This window comes from Dermacentor albipictus, chromosome 1 (assembly GCF_038994185.2).
Source record: "Dermacentor albipictus isolate Rhodes 1998 colony chromosome 1, USDA_Dalb.pri_finalv2, whole genome shotgun sequence".
Classification (NCBI taxonomy): domain Eukaryota; kingdom Metazoa; phylum Arthropoda; class Arachnida; order Ixodida; family Ixodidae; genus Dermacentor; species Dermacentor albipictus.
Window position 1 is genome coordinate 325,741,992 of NC_091821.1, and position 19,153 is coordinate 325,761,144.

Genomic DNA, 19,153 nt, shown 5'->3' on the forward strand with positions numbered 1-19,153 from the left:
GATGTGACACAGTCAATTATCATCCGCATTCTTTAACGTGTGTTGCATGCAATGTTTTAGAGCACGTTTTATACAGAAGTGTTGTAGCACATATGAATCGCTATTGCCTATTAAATCCCTCTCAACATGGCTTCAGAAAGACTTTTTCTTGCGTAACACTATTAATTGAATTCACACTTGATATTGCCAGTGCTATGGACGGCAGATTTTCAATATATTATATATTTTTAGATTTCAGGAAGGCATTCGACACTGTACCCCATTCTTAGTTAATTGAGAAACTTCATACTTACAACATTAACACACAAATTATTGGATGGATTGCCGAATACTTAAGACTGCGCAAACAGTACGTAGCTTTTAATGGTACTGGGTCATCAAGAAGAAACATCACTTCTGGCGTCCCTCAGGGCTTAGTTCTGGGTCCACTTTTGTTTATTTTATTTATCAATGATATCAGTGAAGGAGTCCGGTCCTATTTGAGGTTGTACGCTCATGATTGAGTTTTGTACAAGCCTATTAGTTCTGAAGACGATTGCCGCATTCTAGAGTGTAATCTCATCCGCATTTCTCAGTGGTGTTGTTATTGCAACATGAACTTTAATTAAGCTAAGACAGTTTTCATGTCATTCAGCAAGAACAAAATCACGTTTGTTTTAGTATACCTTAGGTAATATAGCATTGTCACGGGTGACTGTATATAAACACCTAGGAGTTTATTTTACCACTGATATAAATGGCATCGTCACGTTGATCACGTAATAGCGAGTGCAGGAAAGCCATTAGGATTTCTACGGCGCAACGCAAAAATTTTCAGCATGGCTACTAAAGAGCTACTGTTCAAGACGTTCGTCAGGTCTGTGTTAGAATATGCATGCGAGGTGTGGGACCAAGTGATGCTTGGTGACAAGGAACGCCTTGAAAGAGTACAAAATTTAGCTGCAAGATTCGTTACTGGAAATTAGTTTTACGTTTAGCGCTGCACAAGCAAAGAATAATCTACAATGAGAGTCTCTTGAAAATCGCAGGAAAAACTTCGTTTAAAACCTTTTCATAGTACCTTTCACACAACAATTGGTATTGACAGGCAACATTACGTGCTTGAACGTTATTATGCATCAGCTCGAGGTGACCACGCCCATAAAGTACGAGAAATGTTTTGCCACACGGAACTATTCAGGATGCCTTTTTTTTCCTAGAACAATACGAGAGTGGAATATACTACCATTGTCAATGGTTGATGTAATATCGAATGATGCATATTATGCCTTGTTGGATTGATGCGACTTTACCTATGTTTCTTTCTTTTTCTGCATAAGAGCAATGTCTATAATTCTTTCACCATTATGCTTACCATTCGTACTGTATTGTTCATTTCTAATTCGTATTGCATGAATGCGCTTGATGTTCTGTATCTCCCCCCACTGTAATGCCTGTAAAGGTGTTGTGGCTATTGCCTAAGTAAAAAAATAATCTGTACGTGCCATCTCATCAAGAAAGCAGTTTTTCAGGCTTGTAAGATACAGCTAATTGAAATTACTTTAAAGTGTAGTGTGTCACTAAGAACTTGACGGGTCTAATGAGGCTATGAGACGAAAAAAATATCTAACGTTTCGCGTGTAGCGTGTTCTAAAGCTTGCCTAGAAAATAAATGTCATGAATAAAAAAAAATGGACGCGTCATGCTGCTTTGCTGACAAGGCATTGAGCTTAATGTACTTCTCAGTGTTTGTAATAGCAGTTGCTTCAATTTGCTGCCATTTTAATATGAGAAATTGACCAATGTAATGTTTTGCGACTCGTAGCAGTATTTACTTTCCTATTTGATTTATTCGAGCAACTTGTAGCTCTTTCATTTGCCGTTGCAACCAAAGAAACATTTATAGTTAAAAATTAAATATTGAATCTCCAGCAGCTGCTCGAAAGGAAACATTTCTCTTTGAAGTATTCTTTAGAGCCTGAAGAAGCAGCCAATTATGATATTCTTGAAAATGCGTTTTGTGTTTCGGCTCTTTTCATCTTTCGAAGCGGAAAAGCCTAATGTCCTAGTGTCAGCCCTATGCAAGTAAACTATGTATGAAACGTTCAAGGGTTAAAACACTTTCCAACTGTCCACCGCGCACATCTGGAAAAGAGAGGCTTGCGCATTCAGGATGCCGTCGCCCCAGCTCGGACGCCCAAGCGGTGTCATCTGAGCAGAATGAGAACATTGGGTAAAATCACCAAACGCGTTTCATAGAACGTTTTACGACAACTACCTATTAAACAAAGCAGAATAGAGCTACCAGCGAGCGCTACATGGAAGTTGAAATGCGATGCGTACGGAACATCGAGAGACGACACTCAACAAAGAAGCAATTATGTTTGTTGGGCTATTTGGCTGTTCCTATTCGAGTGCCTCGGCGCAAAGTAAAGTGCGTGTAACTAAATAAATAGAGGTGGCCTTTGAAGCGCAGTCCTTTCAGGCACAGTGGACGTTTAACAAAGGTCGCAAGGACCGCAATACATTGGACACTGATGCGTTATTTCCTAGGAATGTAAACAAGACTGGCCATCTGCCTTTGCATTTTGTTTAGACCTATGCAATCATAAGTTCACTTGCTGTCCAACGGGATGGCATAGGCGACCGGCATATAGAGAATGCACTTAAGGCTACGTCGCTAGTTCATTCACTTAGTCTATTCAGTGGTTGGTTACTTGATTTAAGTGACCCTCATAAATTTGAAGCCAGAGAAAAGTTTAAAGGTCGAAAAGTATACTCGCCCTTGGTTTCAAGTACTGCCAGTGAGGACTGTGTGTAGTGTGCCTTTTTTTCCCCATTCCATCATACTTCTCTGTCACGGGCTGAGGTTACGGGGGAGTTGGAACGTCAGGTCATTACTGCGTTTATTTTAGCTTTGTTCTTTCAGCCTCAAGCTAGCTGCTCTATTTGAAGACAGACACAAACGAGGGCTTGTGAACAGAGGTCACCGGCCCCGTCTTGCGCATGAACTGAGAAGAGTTTCTTCATGGTTAAAAACAGCGCAAGAAAAGTGGGACAAGAAAAACCAGACGGGACGTCTGTCTGGTCTTTCTTGTCGCATTTTTCTCCCGCTGTTTTTTCACCATGAAGCAGTACCAACAAGCTCAGGTTCAGACCCTTTAAAGAGAGTTGTTTGCACCACCTACTGTCTGCCATTTTCCTGCTATAAGTCCAATCTTCTTGGGAGACAGTTAAATAAATACCGTCGTGGGCATGTCTTAAGTGTCCACTCTTTCATTTCAAGCCTCTCGTTGTCTTTCCTATGGAAACTCGGTGTTGCAATCATGTCAGGGTGTTTCGTAATCCTCTTACTTTCAACACAGAACTTAGGTAGGCAATAAATCCGAAATGACTCAAAATGTGGAACGAATCCAGCAGAAAATTGATTCGCCTTTCACTGCAATCTCCACTACCTAACGATCGCGAACATTCTTAAACGGCCATAACGAAGTGAATACAATTTTGTTGCGTGCAAAGAGCGTAAAAAATGGAATAATATCGCGAGTATTGCTGCAGCGAAGAGCTTTGACAGTACATTAAAAAAGTGGCCAAGCATAATTGGTTAAACTGCTGCGTTAAAAGTGCCAATCGCATCAGGGAAAATTATCTCTGCTTTGATGACAATGCATCAAGGCCTGACATGGCTGCTAATGGATTCAGTAAGCTGCTTACTGCGTATTTTAGAACTTCTTGGTCATAACGGGACGAATGTAATGCCGTGCCGCTTCGATGCCAGTGCCTCCGGCAAATGGTCGTCACCTGCAGAAGAAGCCTGCCCAAGTTCCCAATACATTGAGAATATGCTAGAAGATCAAAAACTATCTCTGCATAGCACTGTGCAAATTTTTTTTTTGTTTTTGCGTCTTGACATTGTTGCTCACATGAGTGTTTTCAATAACGCCATTCTGATTCGGCGGCACTGCAGGATCTTCACTCACCCTACATGATTACAGGCTTCGGGATAGCCACAAGCCTAGACTATCGGCTCATGACGCGCGCACTTCGGGCATGTTAGTTAGAATTTCCACCACGGTTATTTGTACTGCTAACTCAATTTGAAACAAAAGGGGAAATAAATAAGGCACAAGTTGCGAAACATCTATAGTGGTTGCGTTAGTCTCTTTAGGACCTAAACATTGAATTAAACGGCTTAAAGCAAGCGTTTTCTCGGAAAAGATTACTTTCGGAAAAATTAACTTGGCAGAGTCTATTACCGTATCAAAATTTAATCTATAAATGCGGAAGTAGACTCATGACGATGCTTTTCAACTTTCTAATTTAAACATGCGCTGTAAAGATTGTTGTTATAAAGTTAATTACTGTAATTAGTTTAATCAATGAATTGATTCGTTTGGTTTTTGTTGCAAGTGATGTCCGTCCGGGCAGGTATTTTATCTCTGGTGACGTAATTGAGGTGAATTTCTTAGAGTTTCTGAAGTGTTCTAAATGAAAAAAAAGTCGTCTTTTCGTCGGAGAGGCAAAGCCTCCATTGCGATAGTAAATTATTAGACAGCTATACGAAGTTAGGATAGTAATCTTATTATCCGTATAAGCTTTTAAAGATTCGCTAACTAATTAGATTAACAAGCATAGTGTGATTGCTATGATGCGCGCACAAGCAAACATAAGCACATCTCACTCGATGAACGCGCGCGCTCGCTGTCAAAAGGCTGGAGTGAGGAAGCGCGGCAGCAGCAGCGAGTGAATCGACCTTCGTGCTTCCTCTCGCTGCAACGCGAATTAAGCGGCGAGAACGCAGCGCACACGAAGCTATCCGCACTCGGTGCACTTGGCAAGTCGCTTTCAGGATAGGGCCCATGCACGCGGCCGTGCCATACGCAGCCGCCGCCAAAGTAGACCTCCCACCTCTCCCTCCCCACCCCAACCCCTGGTGCCTTGGGCGCCAAGGAAAACGGCGCGCATCCTCCTCGTTTTCCTCCCCCGCGCGCTCGATGTTGAGCCACCATCGTCGTATCGACCCTCTCACGCTTTCACCAGCACATAGAGCATACGGCGCGTGGCGACGATGTTATCGCCCTTGGACATCACACGGAGCATCACGGTGAGGGCGACGAGAGAAATACGCCTGGTGTGTCCATAAAATTGCTATAGGTGTAAACAATAACTGTATATGTCGCATTAGGACCCTCTGGTTCATTCCAAAGTCAGAAAGTCATTCAAAAGCCAAAAAGAATTGAACCTATTTATTACAGACATATTAGAGGAACTTTTCTGCCGTTATATTTCTCACGGCACAAGAAGCAAATGTTTGACTCTGAGTGATCGCTGTATGTATTACTTTTGCCAGTTGATAACAGAGGCGGAGTTTCCATTTCACCTCATTGTGATCTTTGGTATGCGAAAAATTCCCATTGTCAATATGGTAGTCTGACGCACTGATGCATATTTTTGCCCAATAATGACACTGGGCGTATTCATCACTATGAAGGCGTATTCAAGGTCATAAGACACGCTGTTCCAGTTTTTCATGATATTCTGATAGACAGTTACTTTTTGAGCCTCGTTGAAAAGCGATCCATTGTGAATATCCTCAGTACTGGGCACGTTTATGCGAACTGGTAGTAAATAGTTGTGTTTTATTCGTCACTTCGTTTTGTTTTTCATGCCATGACTGTAGAGATAGAGACAGTTCTGGCAGTGCAGACTGCGTCTAAATATACGCATGTCGCTGATACAGCGTGCTGTCACTATGCATATTGAGCAGGAGGCTATGCCTGAGTAATGTGATGGTCTGTTCCTTCGCTAATATTCTTCTTACTCTATCTTCTTATTTCTCTTGTCTTGCGCTTTCCTTCATTGCTGGATATCGTTTTTGATTACTGGGAGAGATTCCCTTCTGTTGCCTATTTTCGCACGGTATCATCACTTAATTAGCAAACAAATAAAAATAGGACACCGATTTAATGAAGGCGTCCCAAGAATTCTAGCAACATATCACTCTGAAAGCCCGAAGCCTGAGTTGCTTACAATAGATGAAACTCTGACAGTCAAGCGAGGATTTTATTTGTAGCCCGCAAGCCCATCAGCCATTTTGATCGTTTTTACCCTGCATTTCCAATCTAATTTGTCTCTCTGTATAGCTCAAAATGTGTTGTAAATCATTCTTATATTTTAATAAAAAACATTGCCGTGGCACAGAAATAAAGTATTCGTCTTCTATGCTGAGAATTCACGCATTCCATCTCAGTTGTCGGCAATTCTTTATTATATTTTGTTTTTCTGATGCGATGCTCCTGATAGCAAAGACTGAAAACATAATCCCAATGTTGGCTGTAAGTTACGCATAGCGCATATAAGTTATGCACAGAAGGTGATGATAGAAGGGTTGAAAATTGAGTTCGTTGGTAAAGCTTGAAATTTATTTGTAGGTGCCTCCAAATAAGGTGATGCTAGAGATGGCGCTGCTTTATTTGAGACTAGCCAAGCAAGTTGGAATGACAATCGTCCTTGCTGAGCATTTAATTCCGTGTCACCGAGGTGTGTAACCATGTGTTCATCACATCAGTGTCTTGAAGAAACGTAAGCAGATGTATGAGACCCCTTTAATCATTATCATAAGTCTTCCTGGAAAATGTCATGCGAACGCGAGACGGAACCCTCGTCTTCTGTTGCCAAGCAGCCTTTTGCGCCCAACACAGTTCTCCCACGACTCATTCCTCGACTCAACATGGAGAAGCTACAAGTGTGCAGGCCGAGTTGAATAGTACCCTGAAAAGCAAGGTGGCTTCTGTGCAGTTAACCGCTTCACAATGTAAGACTTGTGTGGGTGGTGTACATAGCGATCTAAAGTGGCAATGCCTAAAAGTGGTGACTTGGACAGCCGATGGAAACGAGGGGGAAGTGGTTGTCACAACGAATAATGTTTCGCAGCCGGCTGCTAAGTGCCTGAGACCAGCCGTCGCACATGTTTGTGGGTGCAAGTCGGTCATTGCGTATCCCACAAAACAGAGTAGATGACTTCAAACGTCTCAGTGTGGACGATTAGTTATACTCCCGCGACATGAATCCGATAGAATGGGCAGGTTCCAGATTAGTCACACGCACGCACGCACGCACGCACGCACGCTCACGTGCACGCGGATGCACGCGCACACGAAGGAGGTATTTTCACTGGAACTATAAATACGTTTGCTCATTGTAAAACCGGTACTATATGGCTCCGATATTTATGGTGGTGCTATCAAAAGAGAAACTGCCTTATTTAACAAATTAGAATGTTATTTTGGGGTCTCTTAAAATACTGTCGGCCCTAGCGTCGTCAAATGAGGCCATTCTTAAGAGGTGGAAGAAGCCTCGAAATAAAAATTACAACGTCTATGTGTGTTTGAACGACAAACTCGAAAAGTACAAAATCGCCTGTACTGAATGTTATGGGACAAGTCTTGGCTTTTTCTGTGACCCCGAAGGTTATTGTAAATAATTTCGGTACTGTTTGGGCTACTTTTCCAGCACAGTGGCCGCACCTTGCGTTGTGACGCAGTTAGCGACGATCGTCAAAAACTACGGCTGATTGCAATGAAAATTACAATATTCTGCAGAAAACTTAAATGAAAATCAGCTATCCCAGCGGCCGTCGTCAAATGCAATTTATGACGTTGCCAGTGGCAAATGCCAACAACGTGAATGTGTAATATTTTTTTTTAAATCTTATATTGTATTTAACAACATCATATATACAAACAATTAGGTGAAACTTTTTCACCACCGCAGTTTTTTTCAGTCAAGTATATCACTACAATAGCGTTTTTTCACAGCTTTGATGACACCCGCAAGAAGCGATGGCTTTCCTGTTGATTCTGCGTTTGCACTAGTTTTCATGTCTCAAAGATTGCACGCCTTCGTCGTCCTTTATGGTGTTGCGTTGCGTTCTAGGCAGCGTGACCTTCGAATGGCTACGTTCGAAGCCGCGAGAGTCCTCGCCAGATAACCGTTGGAGTTATGAAGTGTTGCTGCTCCACCCACGGACAACGCCACATGATTAATCGAGTACCATGGGCGGCGCACCTCTTGCATGTAATCTGCCATATCCAACCTGCTGAATTTTCGAGCATCGATTGGGATCGGAAATTGTTATAAAGCTATACGAAGTGAGAATAGTAGTTTTATCGGCCGTATAAACTTGTAAGCATTCGCTTACTCACTAAATTGACAAGCTTCGTGTCACGCGCGGACGTCACCCCCCACCCCCTCTCCCCCATAAGTGCCTTGCATACGATGGAAGGCGGCGCGCTTCCTCCTTCATGCTCACGAGATCAATCCATCATCCTCGGTTCACCCTCTCATACTTTCACTTGCACACACAGCATACAGCCCGATGTTTTCGCACTTGGACTTGATACGAAACATCACGGCTACGCCGATGATTGCGGTGACGGCGGCTAAACTTGGCCTGATGTGTCCATATAATTGCTATTGCAATGAAAGTTACATGTCGTAGAAGTGGCCCTTCTAAATGCAACTCGCGACGTTGTAGAGAAATTCAAAAGCCTAGAAATTACAGCTTGGATTTCGCAAGCATGGCGAAGGCATTAGTCTAAATTAGTCTTGCTACTGAGTTTTAACTAGGGCGCAATAATTACAACAAGATACACTGCGTCGTGGTATCATTAGGGATTGTGGTTGCCTGAGAGCTCGCCACTTCGTGTGCCTACTAATGTGCCCATAAGATTACGATAGGGCATTTGATTCAGCAGAAATACCAGCAGTCATAGAGGCATTGGGTAATCAAGGAGTTCAGGACGCTTACGTAAATATCTTGGAAAGTATCTACAGAGACTCCAGAGCTACATTAATTCTCCAAAAGAAAATTAGGAAGATACCTATAAAGAAAGGGGCCGCACAAGAAGAGACAATCTCTCCAATGCTATTCAGTGCGTGCTTGGAAGAAGTATTCCTGCTATTAAACTGGGAAGGCTTAAAAGTAAGGATCATTGACTAATATATCAGCAGCCTTCGATTTGCAGATGACATTGTCCTGTTCAGCAACACTGGGGACGAGTTACAACAAGTGATTGTAGAACCTAACAGAGAGAGTGTAAGGGTGGGGTTGAAGATTAATATGCAGAAGACAAAGATGATGAACGATAGCCAGGCAAGGGAACAAGAGTTCAGGATGGAAAGTCAGCCTCTAGAATCTCTGAAAAAGTACGCTTACCTTGGCGAAATACTCACAGGGGACCCTGATCATGAGAATGAAACTTACAGAAGAATAAAAATGGGTTGGAGCGCATTCAGCAGACATTATCAGATCCTGACTGGAAGATTACCATTATTATTAAAAATAAAAGTTTATAATCAATGTATTCTATTGGTGCTGACATATGGGGCAGAGACATGGAGATTTACTAAGAAGCTCAAAAACAAGTTAAGGACCGCGCAAAGTGTGATGGAACGAAGAATGTTAGGCGTAACTGTAAGAGACAGGAAGAAAGAGGCGTGGATCAGAGAGCAAAGAAAGATAGCCGATATTGTAATTCACAATGAAAGAAACAAATGGAGCTTGGTAGGTCATGTGATACGTAGGTTAGATAATCGGTGGACCATTATGGTTGCAGAATGGGTGCAAAGAGAGTGCAAGCGCAGTCTAGGACGACAGTAAAATTAAGAAATTCGCAGGCTCTAGTTGGAATCGGTTGACGCAGGACAGGGGTAATTGGAGATCGCAGGGAGAGGCCTTCGTCTTGCTGCGGACATAAAGTAGGATGATGATGATTATGATGATGATGGTGGTTTCTAGATTCACGTATCATGAAGATATATAGCAGGTTACATACCAAAGCTATCGCTGACTATGACAATCATCTTCGAGGCTTCCTGTCACATCCTTCTTTTCCTTTTTTTAGGTGCTGAGGAAAAAGTACTACAACATGGTTGAAGACATGAAAGGAAAAATACGGGTTTGCTGTCGTGTGAAACCTCTCACAACAGATCAACAGAACAAGGTACGCCTTTGCCTGGTCTGGAGAGGTGTAACATATGTTCACGTGTAGCTTTCTGATAGCCATAACCTTGATAATAGCTCTTGTTTTTGCTATCCACTGTAAGTCATTTGTCTGTTGGTGTTATTGTAGTTATTTTTTCTTCTTCATGCCGGCGCAAGAATGATCATTTCTTCCTGCGTTCGTTGGCTTTATGGCGTCAATTGGTCTGCAAATACGAGGAGGCCTTGATAAAAAAATATCCATATCCAAAGCGCATGTTTTATCTATGTGAAGCAAAACATTAATCAAGCAATGTGCATTAAATCCTATAAAACTAACTTCAATGCACGTATTTTTATATTTGTGCGACGACCAATGCTGTCAGTGCCAGAAGCCACCATTCGTCGCGACAAAGTTGCAGAAATATTTTTAGTCCTACCATGTTGCGGTTTACAACAAGTAGTGTACAGTAGTTGCCGGGCTAAGATAGCTACTAATATAGCTAGAAGTACTGTGAACGGTTAGCGCCTACCACGGAACAAGAACGACGAGAAAAACAAAACCGGCTTTATATTTGACAGTTCAATAGAAGACAAAAGAGAGGAATGCGCAACCGAGCGGTCGGACATCATAAAATTGAAATCTGGTTTATTGATTGTTAGTCAGAAAGAAGGCAAAATTGGGCCATTTATATTCTGAGTGAGTCAAGTCGGGACTCGCGACATTTATTCCAAAGTCGTGACTGTCCCTCAATTTCGGCACGGTTGACAAACCTAGACGCAAGAGAACACCGAGGCACTAAAAGGCTGTCTTCAGCTACCAATGCACTGACTTCGTCACTACCGTCATGCTATTGCAGTGCTAGTACTAAGGAAATTGTAAGATGTTATTTATTTATTTATTTATTTATTTATTTATTTATTTATTTATTTATTTATTTATTTATTTATTTATTTATTTATTTATTTATTTATTGGCACATTTTTTATAGTTCTAGAGGTATGCCATGTTTTCAGTTAACCCTGTATAAGTTAGGCAATGTCCTTACCCTCGTGTGCTCACGCAATCGCTCTGTCTTTCAGGACGCGCTCAGCGTGATTGATGCCACGGATGACTACACGTTAGTTGTGCACGCACCGCGAGGGGACAAGGAGTTCACGTTCGACAGGGTGTTTATGCCGCACCACACGCAAGAAGACGTCTTTGGAGAAACAAACGTAAGACGGGATCAGCGCTTCGTCTGTGAAGTAAAATTCTACACGCGTTTCATTTGATTTGAGTTGCATACTAATCCCCGGGACCTCGCGCTCAGTTTCACAATATGTTCGTCGCTGCCGCAAATGCAGAAAGAGAACACTATTTCTTTCGCTGTTGTTAGTAAATCTGGAATAATGGAGGTAAGGCTGACATAATTTTTTCAGGGCATGGCAGTCAAGGTATTAGGCGTGTTGAGCATGCTTGATCCCAATTGGGTGTAAAATTAACAAAGCTTCTCTTACACAAGAGAGCTTTGGAATCAGCCGGCTCACCAAGATAGAAAATGAAACGACAGCATGTGAATATGGCTTAATGACTGCCGAATTGTGCGCTGTATTTACAAGGGAAAGGTTTTTCAGAGGTCTCGTTGAAGCGGCAGTTTGCAGCATAGACTGGCTTATGACGTTCGCTTTATTTTCTGCACCCTGTAGCCAATATACAGGGATTAACTTAGTCAGCAGCAAAAGTAACGGAGGCTTGCGTTTCTATTATGAGAAATAAGCGCAGCAAGTCTACAGACTTTGCAACAAACAATTACAACGCAGAAGTCCAACCATGCACTAACCATGCAGGCCTGTCGGCCTTGGTGGCCGCTGCTGCTTCCTGGGTCTCTCGTCGCGCAGGACGTCGATGGCGTACGGCGTTGATGGGTACCGCAGGCTACTGCTGCTGCTTGCTGGTTCGGGCAGCACGTAGCGCTATGGTTCTTTACTCGCAACGCAAAACTCGAAGGACCACTCAGCGGCGTTCAAATATGCATGAATGCTTTTGCATTCCAAACTCATAAAAAGTGGTTAGATGTCCTAGGATTTTTTATTGACATGATAGAAAAAAGAGATGTTGGCATTCAGATATAGCACCAGTTTCTTCTTTTCTTAAGAAATTGTGCTATATATATATATATATATATATACGCTATTGTCCCTTTAATGAACGTTATCGCGTAATGCACTTTGCTGAAAAGAGCACGGCCTTTTTTCAAGCAAGCAAAAGATGCTTTAGCTTTTATCGCTTATTCTTCCACTAAACTTTGATTGTTGAAGTATAGCCTGACAAGAACTCGGAGTGAAGTTTACGCACTGAAAGAAAACGAAGAATTGTACGTTCATGTCACCGAAGACATGCGCATCACAAGGATAAATTACCAGTCAATGAGTCGTATCTTTCCACAATGGAAGAATGCTGTGCAGCCAGAAAAAAATATATATATTAAGAAATATACATAGAAAATAACAATGGGCGTTGTCAAGCGAGTTGGTACGCATTTCGGTGGTAGAAATGAGGAGAAAAATAACAGGAACGAGGAATTATGAGCGTCTGTCCTGCGTACTTCTCCATCCCTGCTATTTTTGCGCTCGTTCCTATACCATCCAAACAAGAAATATATTACTCAGCATTGCGTATACCTTACCTCGTCTCTTACGGCGTATAGTGCTAGCACACACCATCCATTCACTGTACCTAGCCCGTGTTATTCCACTGACACAATAACCCACAATATCATTTATGATGGCAGGTTTTACATGTAAATGCATATGCATAGGCTCCGCCATAGCCCCAATTTGGGGCGATATACTTTCATCCTCTGTTCACAATGTCATTTCTGTCAAGTTGGTGGACGCACCTGTAACGCGAGTGTTCAGGTAACATTGACGACTACTTAACTGTTATGACGAAAGATGTGTCGATGCATTTTCATGAGGCGGTCGAAGAAATGTTGGGAATGTTCGTCAACTCATTGGGAGGACTTAAGTTCACGTAGGAATTGCCGATTAATAACCGCATTCATTTTCTTGGTATTAATCTCAGTTTTTCTTTGAATGGGCATGTACGCTGGGCATATTATTCCAGATCTAAGAAACCCCTACGACAGCGTACACTCCAATTTGATTAAGAGGGACGTAGGGACCACATGCATCAAGGTAGCACTGAGTAGTCGTGGGAACACCAGTATGAGTGAAGTTTATTAAATGGGACAGCATGATTACTACAGAACGCAGGTTTTGTCCATTGTGTAATCACTTCAGTATGCGAAACAATCTTGGAGAAAGAAAAATGGATAAGTTTGGAACCAGCACACAAAGAAAATAAAGACAAAAGACCAGTGCACGTGGTGCCGTACTTGCACAAGTTGTCACACAATCTAAAGCAAGCTTCTTAATAGACGTAATGTTAAGTTACCTGTCCGTGCCCTATGCAAGCTCTTCTCGGTATGCAATCGTATGAAAACGCTCTACCAGTCATAAAACGTGTTTCGCTGACTGCACGTGCAACGTCATATATCAAATATCGCTGAGCTGTGTAAAACATATATTTGATAAACGGGACAGTGTTTCACTGACAGAGCTCGTCAGTACTACGGTAACGTAAATAATGAATATAGAAGTCATTTGGTGGGTCAATGTAACAAGCGCACATTCACTCCCAATCATTGAAAAGACAAAGTTCATAGGGAAAGAAAAAAGAAAGAAGAAAAAGTTAATAATAGATGCATATTATATTCTAAAGGACGGAGATAAATGTGTAAGCGATCCCTTTCTTGCTTTGTCTGAAAAATAAATAGCTTTTTTGCATGAAACATTATAGTTTGCTAATTTTTCTTGTGTATATTTGACTGGTGTGCGCATACCTATGCTGGAAAGCTGCAATAATGGCTGGTGAACTTCAAATAAACTTCCTGCTCGCAGTAAGCGCTTGTCTGTGTCATTTGTTTCTCCATGTGCTTGTTTTACTCGCGATGTGAAACCTCAATTCTGAATATGAACCAACTGGACATCGTCAAGATGTTACTACTAACCCACTATTTCCACTCAGTCATTTCACAACTCCTCATTGAGAGATCAAGTCTTTCATAATGCCATATAAGGCGCAAGAGACGTTGTCGGACACAGACGTTATTAGTTTTTCCGCTAATGGCCACTGAACTCTATCAGTTACACTATCCTTGTTCTTTGGCGTTCATTTCATGTGATGATATGGAGACAATCAGCTCTTTTATCATGCCGCACGAGGCAGGGTTCTGAGTAGTACAGTGGTCCGAAAGGTAGTAGCTCTTTGTGTTATGGCGCTTCATCGCTTATTCTGCTTTCATTCATTCTGTCTGTCTGTGTTCAGAGCTTGGTGCAGAGTGCTATGGACGGCTACAACGTGTGCATCTTCGCCTACGGCCAGACGGGCTCGGGCAAGACGTACACGCTCACCGGAGTATCCAACACCGAGCAGCTACAGGCCGAAGGCATCGCACCGCGTGCCTTCCGCAGGATGTTCGAGCTCGTCAAGGAGAACGAGTGAGTGTCGGAGCGTATGCTGGCCCCAGGGTGGCGGAGATCAAAAGCGCGCCGCTGCTGCACCTGTGATCCCGAGCGATGCCGATACGAGAATAAGTTTTCCCGGACCTTGCGCGAACTCGGTTGTTACGGGTTCGGTGAGAGTACGGGACCTTTTGTTGGCAGGAGACGATTCTCTTTCGGCGGCCCTGCGCGTGTGCCTGATGGCTTGACCTATGGGGAACCAGCGCTGACGAGGAGGCGCTACGGCAGTTTGAGTGTGTAACTAAAATATGCTGACACCGTCCGGTAGGGAAGACACGAAGACAGCACGACATATTTAGCAGTAGCAGACATGCGCTTTTCTCAACGTTTCCCGAGCCCGATCCACCCAGCCAAGTTCTATCCATGGCCATGCGGGCGGCAGGGAGCATATGCGTTGTTGCGTTCTAGCACGCCGGTGCCCAGACAGATCAGTTGCTGGACGCGTGTGCTTCAAAAGGAGCGGGAAATCTGGCGATGCAAAATCGTAGCATGTGCTACTGTAAACATTGCCCACCACTCGCCAGGCTGTGTTACGGCACTGCAGTCGGCGTGCGAAATTTCAGCACTGGTTGCCCGAACATTCTGTGGCAATGAAGGGAAAGCTACGGAGGCAAAGCGGGAAAAAGTGAGAGCACTTGTGAAAATTTTTCCTGTCTTTTCATCCACGTCAGTTTAAGCTGGGGTATAGAAAGCATAAGCACCTTATTAGCAGCAGTTAAATAGCATGAAACACACAACTGAATGTAAAAGTTTACTTTTGCGGCTTTTCCCTTCCGCGTCTGTCGCGAAACCGTCGCACGTGAAGCTGCGTCGATTCAGCTTCTCTTCCGAGCAACCAAAAGCGCTGTAAAACGCTAGCGGACTACTTGGCGTACTAACACATGTGCGGCAGCCATGCGCCCATAGCTTTCCTTGCATTGCCACAGACAGTTGTCCGCGAGTATAGGCCTCACACGGGGCTAAACTGAGCTTGCTATGGTAGCTCTAGATCAATTTCAATGGCAAAAATTTTATATCTAGGAACTAAACGAGAACGAGTGAGCAAACTAGGCGATATATTTTACAGCGCTTTTCTCGAATATTACTTCAAAAGTACAACATGGTCAAGAAGAAAACTAAAGGAGCTGGATCACCCAATATGTTGGCAATTTTTGAAAGGCCCCTTTACATCAAGTGTGTCATGCTACAGCCGTTCTGAAGCATGCTCAGCTCAAAGACAGCGTTCGGCACTATGTTAGTGACGGTGTGTTTCAACAAGATTGCGAAATGGGTCAAGCGCTAGTTTCTCGGAGTGTACAAGCCAATGAAAGGGGTGTTTTGCTGGGTCCTTACCATCTCTCCAGCGATTCCCCCTTTTTCCACGGCGCCGTTTCTACGGGGCCTTATTCCCTTGGGTTGGAAGGGAACAAAATTGCACTTCTCGCTTGTGCTTCGAGCGGCACATCTCCTGGCGCCTAGCTAAGCACACGAAAAAAAAATACTGAATTGACCTACTTCTTTCTTATTTCCTTCAATGGCAATGGTTCTTTGCAGCTGGAACTTCACAGGATATAACAAAATTGGCACCGCACGGCGTGCTGCGTGAGCCTTGTGCCATTTATCGCCGCTCGTAACGATCTTTAGAATTCGCCTACGCAATTCATGGCGGCATATGTACCGTATTCTTCTGCAAAAACTCGTTTCTCCAGACATCTGCGTTTACTCGGTGCTACGCGTTGATGCTTCTTTTCCCCTCTCGTAGAGAGCTCAGCAAGCATATCGACAATGCCCACGCTCACGTCTGCTCAATGGCGTGATCAACAACCAGACAGAAACAACACCATTCGGAGCAGAGAACAAGTGTTTGTGCTGATTCGGACGCTTTTGGAACGCCCCGGGGATGGAAAAATGCGCAGTGCGGCTAAGCGCTCAAAGTACCAAAGCATACAAACGCGCGGGAGCAATACAGGATAACATTGCTGACTTGCTTTAAAGAACGCTGTTTGCATTTGGTTTCTCTATTACTTGCCTCGGGCGAAATAAGGCAATATCCACTGTTTTCGTATTGGCGAGCAAATAAGTAGGCTTGTAATGCGCTTTTTTGCAGCAACTTCATGCCTGCCAGTTCTGCACATAAACAAGAACATAGGTCTAGCTTTGTTTATTTGTGCGTTTGTTCCTTTCGTATCATCTCAGTTTTGCAACAGTGCTTGCGGTGGCTGTTAGTGTACAAAGTTGTTATTGCGACATTAAGAAATTTGTTTACCGCCAGCTTCGAGGTGGAGCAAGATCCGCCTGTGACCACAGTTCGGATTCTAAGAATCAAAATTGAGATAAATACGCAGGTCGGCTTTCTTGTAAGTTCACGTGATATTGGTGCACGATGGCGCATTCCTGTCAATGACAATGTCAGCCTAAGCAAATTGAGAAAAATAAGTCTGATTATATAAGCTAGCCACAAAATACAGTGGTGCACTACTTCTTTCGCATGTACCCGGACACACGAAGAATGAAGCAGTCGTTTGTGGTGACAGCGACATTCGTCGAACTCTACAACGAGCGTTTTGTGGACCTGCTCAAGGCGAACAGCAATCCGGAGGTAAACCTTATGGGCTGTGATACAGCAGCCGCCATCTCGGTTGAATAACCTGTCTTAAGGTCCCTATAGAACAGAAATTAACAAGAAAATGGCGGATGGAAATAGTCGACAGGAGTGGATAGAAATATGTCTCTGGAGCCATGTTTCGAGAAGGAGACGTGTGATGATCTGGACGAAGATAGGTGAACTTAGCTAGGGGATGCGGGTAGGGCGCTTCCTGCTGCTCGACTTCGTTTATGCATGGGCTGGAGAAATGAATTGCTGATTAACATAAAAAAACTAATGATTGATATGATGGCTTAAGCACAAGATTGAAAAAAACGTCTATAAGAATAAACTTAGAACGCATGTACACTCAGTACAAGATAAATAAATGAATAAATAAATAATAAGTAGGTAAATATAAATAAATACCTAAATACATACTTAAATAAGTAAGTAATAATAATAATACAATTCAAATGCATCAACCCTGTCAGTCATTGACTCAAGGGGACCTGAAAAAATATTCGCACTGCACGTAATGGCCTCTTTGCATATTCTCAAGAATGCCATTGTCCAAGTCTAGTCGCTAGAGAGGTCGCAGGATTGCCCCCTCCCCTCCACCATGTTCTAAGTCCCCTAGCCGAAACGCGGGCTCCAGAGTCAACTTTTGCTCTGCAACTGTCGATCAGGTCTTGGAGGTTATCTTATTTAGCCAAGCAACGCTTGGGCTCAGCAAATATAGCCAAAGAAAGCGTGAGCTCAACAGCTGACAAAGTTCTCTTCAACCACCCGCTGTTGCAGGAAAAGCTCGAGGTTCGCAAGGACTCGAGCGGCCACACGTTCGTGCCTGGCGTGACGACGGAGGAGGTGTCCAACTCGGCGCAGCTGTGCGAGTGCTTCGCGCGCGCCCTGAGGAACAGACGCGTCGCTTGCACGCGCATGAACGCCCAAAGTTCGCGGTCGCACTTCGTCGCTACGGTCGAGATCACCAGCACCAACCGCCTGAATGGAGCCGTTCTTAGGGGAAAGGTACGTCATGTAGAACGCGCCTGCGTGCGTGCGCGCATGTGTGTTTGTGCGTGTGTGCGTGTGTGTGCGTGTGCGTGCGTGTGTGTGTGTGTGTGTGTGTGTGCGTGTGCGTGCGTGCGTGTGTGTGTGCGCGTGCGTGTGTGTGTGTGTGCGCGTGCGTGCGTGCGTGTGTTTGTGTGTGTGTGTGTGTGTGTGTGTGTGTGTGTGTGTGTGTGTGTGTGTGTGTGTGTGTGTGTGTTTGCGTGTGTGTTAGCGTGTGTGTGTGTGTGTGTGTGTGTGTGTTTGTGTGTGTACGCGCACCGTGTGTGTGTAAGTAAACGTGTGCGCATACACACACGCACACGCACACACATGTACTACTATAAGCGCTGGTAGAGTCCTGTAGAAATACGACGCAAGTAAGCAATGTGGCGCGCGGTGCTTCAGGACTGTGCATCAACTCTGCCGTAGCTTCACTGCGTAAGCGCTGTGCCGCGGAGGAAACCGCTCGAGTGGGAATGCTTTCATTTTAAGCAGCCCACAAAACACTGACTGACAGAAGGAGATTGCAGCATGCTTTAGATTTACTTATTGGCACTCGCCGTCTCCATGCGCCGCTGATAACTTATGCGCATTATCAACATAATCCATATACCGCCGCGTTGGATGAACTTATTCGTAAACAGCGAAGTCTTCTCGTTTACATTACTGTTATGCTTAACACTCAACAGGCGGTTGTATATAAAAATAAACCCATAGAAGAAATATCTGCATTACCAGGTGCCTGTTATGTAACGCCTATTATGCGTCGTGGCATCCTCTCGTTGGTTGAGCCTCAGAATTAGCGTCCACACAGAGTAGTAAATATGCTAACAGCAATCGGCGGTCAGTGACTGCTGCGGTTCGCACGGCTCTCAACAGCATAATGCGTCACGAAGCCAAAGCGCTTTCTATAAGGGGCGATTGCTAAGCTCATCGAGCTATCAAACAGGAGAAATTTATAGGCAGCATTAAGTGTGTTCTAGCTTAGGTATCGCGCAGTCTCGCACTCA

At 43.8% G+C, this 19,153-nt stretch overlaps 1 protein-coding gene across 10 annotated transcripts in view; it reads left to right on the plus strand.

Annotated features, from left to right (window-relative positions):
- The window catches only part of LOC135910189 (uncharacterized), a 328,772-nt gene that overhangs the window by 299,573 nt on the left and 10,046 nt on the right, over positions 1 to 19,153 (plus strand). For all 10 annotated transcript variants that reach the window (XM_070531648.1, XM_070531652.1, XM_070531644.1 and 7 more), the window contains 5 exons: positions 9,885 to 9,983; positions 11,045 to 11,179; positions 14,334 to 14,506; positions 17,018 to 17,108; positions 17,895 to 18,122. In XM_070531648.1, coding sequence (XP_070387749.1) covers positions 9,885 to 9,983; positions 11,045 to 11,179; positions 14,334 to 14,506; positions 17,018 to 17,108; positions 17,895 to 18,122 — 726 coding nt within the window. The remainder of the gene's footprint in view (positions 1 to 9,884; positions 9,984 to 11,044; positions 11,180 to 14,333; positions 14,507 to 17,017; positions 17,109 to 17,894; positions 18,123 to 19,153) is intronic.